General features: G+C 45.0%; 1 protein-coding gene, 1 non-coding gene and 1 pseudogene across 3 annotated transcripts in view; 1 reads left to right on the top strand and 2 right to left on the bottom strand.

Moving 5' to 3' along the window:
- Positions 1 to 12,806, bottom strand: part of LATS2 (large tumor suppressor kinase 2) — a 93,904-nt gene that overhangs the window by 66,631 nt on the left and 14,467 nt on the right. For both annotated transcript variants that reach the window (XM_032260117.1, XM_032260118.1), the window contains exon 2: positions 10,174 to 10,714. In XM_032260117.1, coding sequence (XP_032116008.1) covers positions 10,174 to 10,515 — 342 coding nt within the window. In that variant the 5' untranslated portion in view covers positions 10,516 to 10,714. The remainder of the gene's footprint in view (positions 1 to 10,173; positions 10,715 to 12,806) is intronic.
- LOC116537937 lies at positions 2,501 to 2,634 on the bottom strand. The gene has a single exon (XR_004263426.1). It is a non-coding gene; the product is annotated as a U4 spliceosomal RNA (small nuclear RNA).
- LOC116537902 lies at positions 11,259 to 12,372 on the top strand (annotated as a pseudogene).

The following is a 12,806-nucleotide window of genomic DNA, read 5'->3' as shown; positions in this document are numbered from 1 at the left end:
CTGACAAAGGTAAGTTATTCAGGGAGTAAAGGTACCACACCTGGCTAATTTTTGTATTCTTAGTAGAGACAGGTTTCTACTAAGAATAGATGTATTTAGTAGAAATAGGGTTTTATCATGTTGGCCAGGCTGGTCTCGAACACCCAACTTCAAATGATCCACCCCCTCTCAGCCTCCCAAAGTGCTGGGATTACAGGTGTGAACCACTGCAACCGGCTTAATTTTTTAATTTTTAGTAGAAATGGGGTTTCGCCATGTTGACCAGGCTGGTATCGAACTCCCGGCCTCACAAGATCCACCTGCCTCGACCTCCCAAAGTACTGGGATTACGGGTATGAGCCACCATGCCTGGCCAAAAGCTCATTTTAACAGGAAAGTGGATCCAGTGTCAGGCACTTAATAAGAGCCTCCCCACTCACCACCAAAATGAGAGCTTTCTGGTACTTAAAACTGGAGAAACATTACCACTTTCCATTATCACACACACCCATTGCTGCAGTTAAGAATACAAAGCCCAGCTGGGTGTGGTGGTTCACACCTATATAATCTCAGCACTTTCAGAGTCTGAGGTGGGTAGATCACGAGGTCAGGAATTCAAGAGCCTGGCCAAGATGGTGAAACCTAGTCCTTGCTAAAAATACAAGAATTAGCCGGCTGTGGTGGTGGGCACCTGTAATCCCAGCTAGTCGGGAGGTTGAGGCAGAGAACTGCTTGAACCCGGGAGGCGAAAGTTGCAGCAAGCTGAGATCACACCACTGCACTCCAGCCTGGGTGACACAGCGAGAGTCCATCTCAAAAAAAAAAAAAAGCCAACTATTACATTGACAGTTGCTTGCTTCTAGTTTTTAGCAGTAGCAGTGATAATATTCATTGTTGGCAGGGTTGGAAGTATAAATTCAACTGAATGATTTTTTAAAACCCACTTGGTAATACAAATAAGAATTGTAAAAATGTTCTCTCATTTACCCTAGTAATTCCATTCCTAAAATGTGTTCTAACGAAATCAGTGGTATCCATAAGGATGTATGTAGAATTGTTCATGACCAGCTCTTTACAATAAATTACAGGACATCTATTTGAAGAATGGACTACAATGCAGATGTTAAAAATCGTATTTTAGGACCGGATGTGGTGGCTTAAGTCTGTAATCACCTCAGCACTTTGGGAAGCTGAGATGGGTGAATCACCTGAGGTCAGAAGTTCAAGACCAGCCTGGCCAACATGGTGAAACCCATCTCTACAAAAATACGAAAATCAGCCAGGCATGGGTGTGGGTGCCTGTAATCCCAGCTGCTCAGGAGGCTGAGTGGGGAGAATCGCTTGAACCCAGGAGGCGGAGATTGCGGTGAGCCAGATCGTGCCATTGCACACCAAGCCTGGCCGACAGAAAGAGACACTGTTTCAAAAAACAAAATGAAACAAAACAAACCAGACTGAGGAGGGTACTGTGCAGGGAAGACCAGAAAAAGAAGACCGGAACCGGTACTGAAGATCCACCAAGCTCCCAGGAGCAAAGGTGGAACTTGCACCAGGGCAAGAGAGACTTCTGAGAACTGACTGGGCTGACCTGACGGACCACAGGACCTCAACACTTGTCACATAGATATGTGCGTGTGGTATATACATTATATTGTTTAATAGAGAATTCTATCTTTTTTTAATGAAAAAAAATAGGGTCTTGCTATGTTGCCCAGGCTGGCCTTGAACTTCTAAGTTCAGCGATCCTCCTGCCTCAGCCTACCAGAGTGTTGAGATTACAGGTGTGAGTCACTGTACCCCACATATTATATCACTCTCTATTTTTTTTTTTTTTCTATTCAGTCTCTGTAGAGACTGTCAAAAATTGCCAGTGCTGACTATGTTGTATTTGACCGGAGCGTAGAAAGTTATCACAAGACAAAAGTATGCCAGATTGCAGGGTCATTTATTATGCCGGCGACCACAGAGGACTCACGTCTCTCCAACCTGTGGTGGCAACAGGAGGGTGCCACAATTTTTTATACCCGAAAAACCACCTTGGGAGTGTGGGTGAGGGGCGGGGATGGGGATGAAAAGGCTTCAGACATTCCGAGGGCTAGTGGATTCTGTAAATTACCTCCTGGGCAGAGATGAGGGTGGGGGTCTCCAGACATTCCAAGGGCCAGGGGACTTTTGTCATTCCGTTTGTTACTTAAGTGGTTTACAGAAGTCAAGATAAACATTTGTTTACACATTATCTGGTTAAGGTGGAAATCACAGACCTTAGTTACTTATTACAAGTCACAGGAGCCAGGATGGAACTAGCTTGGGCTGCTTAGTCTGGCAATTGCCGGTAAGCAAAGGCTAGCAATTCTGGCAGTTACTGATAAGAAAAGGTAAGCAGCTTTACATAGTTTTGAAGAACAAACTAGGAGTTCTATTTACAGAGGCCAAGGACAGTAGTTATTGTAAGGAGAATGGGGCAGCCATTTCAACTTATCTACAAACAGTTTTGCATTTTATAAAATAGTTTTGCTCTGGTTCTGGCTCTAGGCCAGCACAATATCACAACTACATTTCAATTTGTCATGGCAGCGTATTGGGAAAGTTTCCAATTAGCAATCATCACACCTTGGATAAACCTCATTGGCTATGATACTGCCCCTGTGCAAAGCATTATCTACTTTTGTAATTAGAAAAAAGTTGTCCAGTTTTACACCAACATGTTAAGAGCAGTCTTACCTGGGCTGATAGAATTGTGGGGGATCTTCATTTTCTTTTTATATATTTTTTCTTTTTCCAAACTTACACAGTGAACACACACATTGCTTTAATAAATAGGGGCATGGCCAGGCCCAGGCTTATGCCTGTAATTCCAACACTTTGAGAAATCAAGGTGGGAGGATCACCTGAGGTTAGGAGTTTGAGACCAGCCTGGCCAACCCAGCTTCTACTAAATATACAAAAACTAGCTGGGCACGGTGGAAGGCACCTGTAGTCCCAGCTACTCAGGAGGCTGAAGCAGGACGAATTGTTTGTACCTGGGAGGTGGAGGTTACAACGAGCCGAGATCATTGCGTAGGCATAGAGTGAGACTCTGTCTCAAGAAAAAAAAAAACAAGGCCAAGACTTAAGTGGGGAGGGGGGAGCTATGACACAGGGGGGTATGATTCGCTTGTGTGTTATAAAAGCAAGTTAAAATCCTACATTAAAAAGGTATGTGTTGTGCATTTTGGCAGAGCCAAATTTAATTTGAAAGCCACTAAGAAAAAAAAAAAGAAGGGGAAAAGGCAAGGAACTGCTACACCCAAAAGCCATTGTAATACAATTTCCTGTTACATGACCGACATTCCTAAACTTAAGTGTTTCTTTCTTCCTTCTCCTCTTACTAATATTTCAGTAACACCAAACAGTGGTTCCCTTTCAAGGGGAAGGGAGAAAGAGGAAATGTCCACGTTATCTAAATTCCTTTTACTCTTTCATTAGTAAAATATCTTTATTACAGTGAAGCAATCCTGTGGCAGGATCTTGTCACCAAGACAAAGGGCTGGGAGATTAGTGTTACCATTTCTCTGTAGCTTTCTTGGTGATGCATATTACTAGAATTAAGCTAAATAAACAACCCGAGGAGATCTGCATTTCTGGTTAGCATCTTTTCCAGTGTCCCACAACTGAGGGGAGGGTTTTGCCTGGACTGGTACACAGAACCTTCACTGGTCAGCAAGCACCGAGTGAGCACAGGCTCTGCAGCATGGGAGGCCTTGTGGGTACAGGGGGATAAACTTCCAAGATCCAGGCCTCCAGAAACACCACCTAAGACAGGGAAAGCAAGACTGGAGCGTTAACAATCTGCCAACACAAGGTACATCACATGGAGCATCCTTGGGGTTAGAAATAAATTTCTGAGGCCGGGTGTGGTGGCTCACACCTATAATCCCAGCACTTTGGGAGGCGGAGGCGGGTGGATCCCCTGAGGTCAGGAGTTTGAGACTAGCCTGACCAACATAGTAAAACCCCATTTCTACTGAAAATACAAAATTAGCTGGGCACGGTATCGCATGCCTGTAATCCCAGCTACTTGGGAGGCTGAAGCAGGGGAATCACTTGAACCCGGGAGGCAGAGGTTGCAGTGAGCTGAGATTGCGCCATTATGCTCCAGCCTGGGCAAGAGGAGCAAAACTTGAACTCAAAAAAGAAAAAAAAAAGAAAGAAATTTCTGGTGTCCCACGTCAGTAATCCCAGCACTCTGGGAGGCTGAGGCAGACAGATAGCGTCAGCCTAGGAATTTGAGACCACCCTGGGCAACATGGTGAAACCCCGTCTCTACAAAAAATAGAAAAATTAGCCAGGCACGGTGATGTGTGCCCGGGGTCTCAGTTACATGGGAGGTTGAGGCGAGAAAATGGCTTGACCCAGGAGGTCAATGCTAACAGTGAGCCGAGATCTGCCACTGCACTCCAGCCTGAGCAACAGACCTTTTCTCAAAAAAAAAATTTTTTTTGAATAGGAACAGCTCATATCCAGATGGAAGTACCAGGAAGAGCCTGTGTAAAAAGAAATCTGAGTAGAATCACAGCAGATACTAGAATCCAGACAGAAGTATATGGTATGTCAGAGAGCCCTAAAGCAAGCAAGCAAGAAGGGCTGTCTGGGAGGCTGAGACACTGCAGAGAGCTCCTCTGCAGAGGGGAGCATGTGGGGAGGGTGAGACCAGGGTCTGGGAGGCCCTGGAAGCTGCAGCAGAGTGGAGGCAGGAGTCAGGCTGGCCAGCTGCCAGGGATGTTGAGGGGTGGCTGAGTGTGGATGCCCAGGGAATAGAAGGAGGGGAGAGGGACCCTGATAAACTCCATGCCCCACAGACATGAGGGCAAAGAGAGGACATCAAAGAGAAGCAACCCCTATGAGGATGGAAATGAGAAAAGAGTTCCTATCTGAGGAATCTGAGTTCTTTTTAATTATTTAGTCTCAGAGAGACATTTAACTGAGAGAATAATCACATTCTACTTCCCCCTTGTGGCATGTATTCACCTTCTGAAACTGCCTGCTGTTGCCACAAGTAGCTATAAATTAACCTAATAATGCCACACTGGACAGCATAACCCACACCTTACAGCTTGATGGTGTACAACCAATCTCTTATCAATGTCATTTGTGTGGGCCAGTGACAATTCCTCACAAACAACTTTGTATCAGCCTACTCCCTGCCCCCTTTTTGCCTTTATATTTATTTGTTTGCTTTTTTGAGATAAGATCTTGCTCTGTCACCCAGGCTGGAGTAAAAATCCACCTGTAACTGCTGCTCATCAGACTGTGTGTCCAGGGTAACTAACCTGAATCTATGCTCCTCGGCTGCATCCTTGAGCTTGGCCCAAATAAACTCTCTACTTATATTAATGTTGCCTCAGCCTCTTCCTTTTAGGTTGAAAAATCCATGAAACCTAAAAAGGCAGCAGCAGCTATCCAGCGATAAGCTAGCAACACATACACTGGACATCAAAGGTGGAGCACGAAATGGCCACTCTAGGGGAGTACTGAACTCCTTCCTCAGGCCTGTCACTCGTTCCGGATGTGTGAACAGCACATCTGACAAGGACCCTGCACGCAGGTCAGGAAGGGCTCCGGTGGGCAGGAGAGAGCTTGAGTCACCCTCCTGACACATCTCCGTGCCCCCAGCCCGTTTCCTCTAAAACACTGGGCCAACTAGAACCCACCTCCCACTGCTGTACTTTTCTGAGGAGATGACACATGGCAAACACTTAGGACAGTGTCACATGCAGGGCCTCTGCCAACGCCAGTCCTCATTCACATGAGGCCCACAGAGGGTCTCACCCCTTTGCAGTGCTATCTAGGTTGGTAAAGGGCCCGGGTATGCAAGTGTTTGTATGGTGAGTGGAGAAGGCTTACTTTTTCTGCACTTTTTGGCTTGAGAATGTAAAGAATTCATTCCCTTTTCTTTTTTCTTTTTTTTTTTTTTTGAGATGGAGTTTCGCTCTTGTCACCCAGGCTAGAGTGCAGTGGCGTAAACTCAGCTCATTGCAACCTCCACCTCGCAGGTTCAAGCGATTTTCCTGCCTCAGCCTCCCGAGTTAACTAGGATTACAGGCGCCTGCCACCATGATCAGCTAACTTTTGTATTTTTGGTAGAGATGAGGTTTCACCATGTTGGCCAGGCTGGTCTCAAACTCCTGACCTTAGGTGATCTGCCTTAAGTGCTGGGATTACAGACGTGAGCCACCGAGCCTGGTCTCCCTTTTCTTATTAAGCAGATTGCTCCTGATTCACTGAGCAGCTGGCATGGCCACTGTTCTCAGGCAGCCTGCATCTGAGGGCACTTCCTGATCACTGACTGCCTTCTTTAGGCCTCTCCTTATTGGGTCTACTAAAATCAGTTTGTCAGTTTGTTCAAGTTTCTTCCCTACTCTCATTCCACTAAAGATTTAAATCACTTAAACATAATAAACTTGGGGGGTGGGGGGGAACTGGATTAATCAGGAAAATTAGAGCTCACACAAAATTCAGGACCAGGAAAATGTATCAATGCTGAGCCACAGACTGGGCACCCCTCAGCAGATCAGAGGGAGGGTGGACAGGCAGGATACAGGTCATCCACAGAGAAAAATTACATGCCAGTTTTTCAGGGAAAACAGAGGTCGCATCAAAGAAAGTTCTCATGTAAGTCTTCCTAGAGGGGACCCCACGTGATAAAGTGCTTTGCTATTCTAAGGGGTCCAGGGACCATGGGCCTCTCCTGGGAGTTACTGAATTAGAACCTCACTCTCACAGGACCCACAGGCACGATCCTGAGTGCTGTAATTAAGAGCAGTGAGTGCAGTGAGCTGATTACACCCCCCGCCACACACACACCATGCAGGTCCTCCCCCTGTAACCCACTGCAACCAGAGGGAGAAAACAAGTCCGAGGTTTCTATAGAACAGAAACGTTTTGCATACTTAAATGCAAATTTAACTGATCATTTATGCCAAAGTGCTCAAAATATGATACTCATAACCAAAAAACTTACCTTTCTAATTCCCTAAATCTGTATTTAAAGAGCAGCTCCTTCCATAAGAAATAATAATCTAGTGGCCTAGATTTTTTTCCTACAGGAATTTCATAAGTCTTTTACGTGCGAAAGATTAATAAACACATCATTTAACATATACATTATATCTTTACACAGAAAATACCCTGAAGTCTTTTACTTTTTCCAGAAATTTCCATTTTGAAGTATTTTAATTAAAAATATACCCATATATGCTAGTTACAAGGGTGGGCTTAATATGTGAAAATTTACAAAGCTGTGTGCTTAGAAATTATGAACTTTTAAAGTAAATTTTACTTTAATAAAAAGTTAAGGCTGGGTGTGGTGGCTCACACTTGTAATCCCAGCACTTTGGGAGGTTAAGGCTGGCAGGTTGCTTCAGTCTGGAAGTTCTACACCAGCCTGGGTAACATGGCAAGACGCCATCTCTAGAAAAAATTTTGAAAATTGGTCAGATGTGGTGGCATGACTGTAGTCTCAGCTACTTGGGAGGCTGAGGTGGGAGGATTGCTTGAGCCTGGGAGGTCAAGGCTGCAGTGAGCAGTGACCTCACCACTGCATTCCAGCTTGTGCAACAGAGCAAAACCCTTTTAAATAGACAAAACAGGAGAGAACGGGTGGGGGGAGGGGAGAGAAGCTGCAACAATAAGAAATCTCAGCCAGATGTGGTAGCACATGCCTGTAATCCCAGCGCCTTGAGAAGCCGAAGCAGGCAGATCACTTAAGGCAAGCACTATGAGACCAGCCTGGCCAACATGGTGAAACCCCGTTTCTGCTTAAAAATACAAAAATTAGCCAGGCGTGGTGTCGCGTGCCTGCAATCCCAGCTATGTGGGAGGCTGAGGCAGGAGAATCGCTTGAACCCAGAAAACAAAGGTTGCAGTGAGCCAAGATCACGCCACTGCACTCCAGCCTGGGCAACAGAGCAAGACGCCTTCTCAAAAAAAAAAAAAAAACCTATTTATCTATTATACTGAATTCAAATCATCTTTTTAACAAACAGATGCATACAACTCTAGAGGTACTGTTGATCTTTTTCTCTTATATTATCTGGGTTCACATAATGACTTTCTTACCTGAATTTTCTGAAAGCAAATGCATTTTTTATCCAGACCAAGAAAAGTGTGAGTTGGAGGGCAGAGGTGGAGGCACAGCTGTTTTGAGTTACAAAGTAACACCATACACCAAACTGACTGAATTATTTCAAGAGCATTAAATATGGTAAATGGAGGTCTTTCTGTGAGCAATTAACATAAATTAAATGTTGATGGGAACTTCATTGTGTCATGATCCTTACTTTTGCTGTATTTGTGTGTTTATTAGAAACAGCAATGGCTTTATTACTTCTTGCACTGTAATTATCACTAATGAATTTTACCCTAATAAGATCCCACCTTTATTTCAGATTATTTGCTTGATTTCTTTCTTTCTCTCACAGCTGAAATACAACTGCAAAGAACACAGGGGCTCAGCTTGCCTCCTTTGTCTACAGGTGATTTACAGGAGAAGGTTTTAAAAGCTGTGCTGTTGGCCTGAAAGTTTCTCTGCAATCTTACTCCAGATTTCCCAGCACTGCTCCTTCCCTACTTTCAAAACCGCTGGGTTCTGTATGTCAAGGGATACTGCTTGGCAGCATATTTAACTTCATGCTTTCACAATGAGAATGGCTGTACCTTTGCCGTCAGCTTCACTGCTGAAACACGCTGCACCACGTTACTCAAGACCCTGTGCTTTATCAAAGCAGCTGGACATAACAATGCTCACTATAGACAATCCCAGTCTAGCCCAAAGTATCAAGGAAGCCCCCAACAAAAGAGCAGGATTCATTTCACAAACATCTCTGAGAAATGTAAATTCTCTATTTAAGGTCTATGGTAATAAACTACAAAAGGATTGAGATTCTTTTTGGAAATAACAGGCAACACCATTAGCCTTTTTCTATGACTGTACTGCCAGGAGTATGTGTAATTAGATTATTTCTAAGAAAGCAGAAGTGCTCGGGCCACTCTGATGTGCTTTGAGCATGAAATCTTACTACTTTTCCAAGGCAGCAAAAATACTTAGCTTATTTCCACTTCATGCAGCTGTGATCTTTAAGATGACAGATTGTAATGAAGCACTGGTTTTCATGAATCACTTCATAATGCAATTACGTTTTTACTAGTCACATTTCACTAATTACATTTTTACTTGGTTGGACACTAGTTCCATTTTATGTGGTCCTATATATGTGGTATATGAATTGCTGAGAGATCATAAATGTATGGCTATGAGATGTGTATGTGTGTTTTAGAGACAGGGTCTCGATCTGTTAATCAGGCTTGGAGTGCAGTGGCTATCATAGCTCACTGCAGCCTCAAACTCTTAGGCTCAAGCGATCCCTCCTGCCTCAGCCTCCCAAGTAGTTAAGACTACAGGCGCACACCACCACATCCGGCTTTTTATTTTTTTGTAGAGTCGAGGGGTCTCGCTATGTTGCCCAGGTTGGTCTCAAACTCCTGGCCTCAAGTGATCTTCTTGCCTGGCCTCCCAAAGTGCTGGGATTACAGGCATGAGCCACCACACTCATCTCTGTAAGTGGTGTTTGATGTACGTAACTGGTGCCACCTCCACTAAGTATCCTTTAATCCTAAACAACCGAGAAGTGAGAGCGTGTTGCCACCGTTTTGGTGATCTCTCAAACTTTTTCTTCCTAGTTTTTCTCATTTCCTGAACATATTAAGTCACACCCCCTGTAACAGCAAATCCATTATTTTTTTAAAACAGGAGAAAATCAAGTCGGAGAATAGCCAGTGCATGTTGCTCAACTCTCCTATTTCTTAAAGAGAAATGCACAAACCAAAACAAGAAAAGCCAGTCTCTTCCCATGACAGCTAAGAATAACCCGAATAAACACCAAAGAAAGGGTTAAACATGAAAGCCCTTTTCATTTCCACAAGAACAAAACAGAAAATGCACACGTTACAATTTCAGGAGGCCTCAGCATCTTCTGGATCTTGCCTGAAAAGGAAAAGCAGCTCAAAAGACCCTTTCAGAGAGAAAGTAGAGAACCTTCGATTGTGAGTTCAGTTATGTGTTAAAAGGGAGGCTTCAAGTAGTTGCCAAACCGTTCTGACAGTCCCAGCTGTCCCATAGCTGCCTCTGAGCATGGCCGTGGGGAGGTCTGTACCTACCTGGTCGCATCCTGCGTTCACCAGTTCCTGCAGCATCTGCCGGTTCACTTCAGCAGCTGCAGACGTGCCAGATTCATTAGCAAAAGGCAACAAGGAATATCTGATTTCCCTCAAGGCTTTCTGATAAGGTCCGAACTTTGGGGTGGCTCTCATCTGCTGCTGCTGCCTGGCGGCATCTTTGCTCCCCAGGACCTTGGCATCCAGGGAAGTGTCACTGTTTGGTCCCACGGGTAGCCCCTGAGCTGAAGACTTGGATGGCTGCTTTAACCCCTCACGAATCTCTTGAAGTCGCTGCCGGCTATTTCCAGAATAAGTCGTGGCAGGAAAAGTCTTTGGCCTCATTGTTAGTCCAGTTTCCTTTTACCATAAATACAATCTTCTTAAAGTGTTGTATTATTTTTAAAAACTGTCAATGGCATCAGTTTGTTGTAAACATACTTTCAAAATAATTTCCTTTGAAAATTTTCTTTCCTTCAATTTTTGTAGTTCCTGTAGAGAACTTAAAATTTTTCAAAGTCTTCATTGTGAAGATCATCACTCTCTGAAAAAGAAAATAAATGGGAGAGAAATGTTCATTTGTGGTTTTCATATAATGTTCACGCTACTATTCAGAAATAACAGTGATCTTGGAAATATACCACATGGAAAGAAAAGAAAGAACACATCACCTCTCAGAAATGACAAAAATACTGTTCAACCATGGTTAGAGCACATGACATCTAGGGTTGTCCCAAGATGTTTCCTGTAATACATAATCTGCAATAAAGTAAATCACTATAAATATTCAACTCAGGGCAAGAGTGGTAGTATTAACAACTGACAGCTCAGCTGGGCGCGGTGGCTCCCTCCTGTAATCCCAGCACTTTGGGAGGCCAAGGAGGGTGGATCACGAGGTCAGGAGTTCGAGACCAGCCTGGCCAATATGATGAAACCACGTCTCTACTAAAAATATAAAAAATTGCCTTCTACTCTGAGGAAACACGAAATGGCGGAGGCCCCAGGGACCCTGGGACGGGGAACCACGGTGGCTTCATGGAGGTTTAGGCAGTGGCATCCGGGGCTGGGGCAGGGGGGCGGGGCCGGGGCCAAGGCCAAAGAGCTCGCAGAGGCAAGGCCGAGGATAAGGAGTAGATGCCTGTCACCAAGCTGGGCCACCTGGTCAAGAACATGAAGATCAAGTCCCTGGAGGAGATCTATCTCTTCTCCCTGCCCATCAAGGAATCTGAGATCATTGACTTTTTTTTTTTTTTTGAGACGGAGTTTTCCTCTTGTTACCCAGGCTGGAGTGCAATGGCGCGATCTCGGCTCACCGCAACCTCCGCCTCCTGGGTTCAGGCAATTCTCCTGCCCCAGCCTCCTGAGTCGCTGGGATTACAGGCATGCGCCACCATACCCAGCTAATTTTTTGTATTTTTAGTAGAGACGGGGTTTCACCATGTTGACCAGGATGGTCTCCATCTCTTGACCTTGTGATCCACCCGCCTTGGCCTCCCACAGTGCTGGGATTACAGGCTTGAGCCACCGCGCCCGGCCTAAGATCATTGACTTTTTCCTGGGGGCATCTCTCAAGGATGAAGTTTTGAAGTTTATGCTGGTGCAGAAGCAGACCCGTGCTGGCCAGCGCACCAGGTTCAAGGCGTTTGCTGCCATTGGGGACTACAATGGCCATGTCAGTCTGGGTGTTAAAATGTTCCAAGGAGGTGGCCACTGCCATCTGCAGAGCCATCATCCTGGCCAAGCTCTCCATTGTCCCCATGTGCAGAGGCTACTGGGGGAACAAGATCGGCAAGCCCCACACCATCCCTTGCAAGGTGACAGGCCGCTGTGGCTCTGTGCTGATGCGCCTCATGCCTGTGCCCAGGGGTACTGGCATTGTCTTGGCACCTGTGCCCAAGAAGCTGCTCGTGATGGCTGGTATCGATGACTGCTACACCTCAGCCAGGGGCTGCACTGCCACCCTGGGCAACTTCGTCTAGCCAAGGCCACCTCTGATGCCATCTCTAAGACTTACAGCTATCTGACCCCCGACCTCTGAAAGGAGACTGTATTTACCAAGTCTTCCTATCAGGAATTCACTGACCACCTCTTCAAGACCCCACACCACAGTCTCCATGCAGAGGACCCAGACTCCAGCTGTGGCTACAACATAGGGTTTTTATACAAGAAAAATAAAGTGAATTAACTCTGAAAAAAAAAATACAAAAAATTAGCCGGGCAGAGTGGCGCATGCCTGTCGTCCCAGCTACTCAGGAGGCTGAGGCAAGAGAATCACTCGAACCCAGGAGGTAAAGGTTGGAGTGAGCTGAGATCGTGCCACTGCACTTTGGCCTGGGCAACAGAGAAAGACTCTGTCTCAAAAACAAACAAACAAACAAACAAACAAAACAGACAGCTCATTTAAAATACTTTATTATAATAAAATTTTATTTTTAAACTCATAGCTTAAGGGGTATTTAGAGTTAAATTTTCTACATGGGGTCTTGGATTTCTGGCTTGTTCCTAATAACAAATCAACTCCTTGTCCGTCATCGCCATGGCTTTACTAACTGCTCCCCTCACGAGAGATGTGGACCTTCCACATTTTAGAAAAATTTCTGAACTTTTCCTTATAAAACCATTACCAATTTTCCTAA

Source organism: Sapajus apella, unplaced genomic scaffold (genome assembly GCF_009761245.1).
Source record: "Sapajus apella isolate SASKATOON/1434 unplaced genomic scaffold, GSC_monkey_1.0 scaffold114, whole genome shotgun sequence".
Classification (NCBI taxonomy): Eukaryota; Metazoa; Chordata; class Mammalia; order Primates; family Cebidae; genus Sapajus; species Sapajus apella.
Note: the sequence above shows the minus strand (reverse complement) of the source record. Positions and strands in the feature narration are given on the sequence as shown.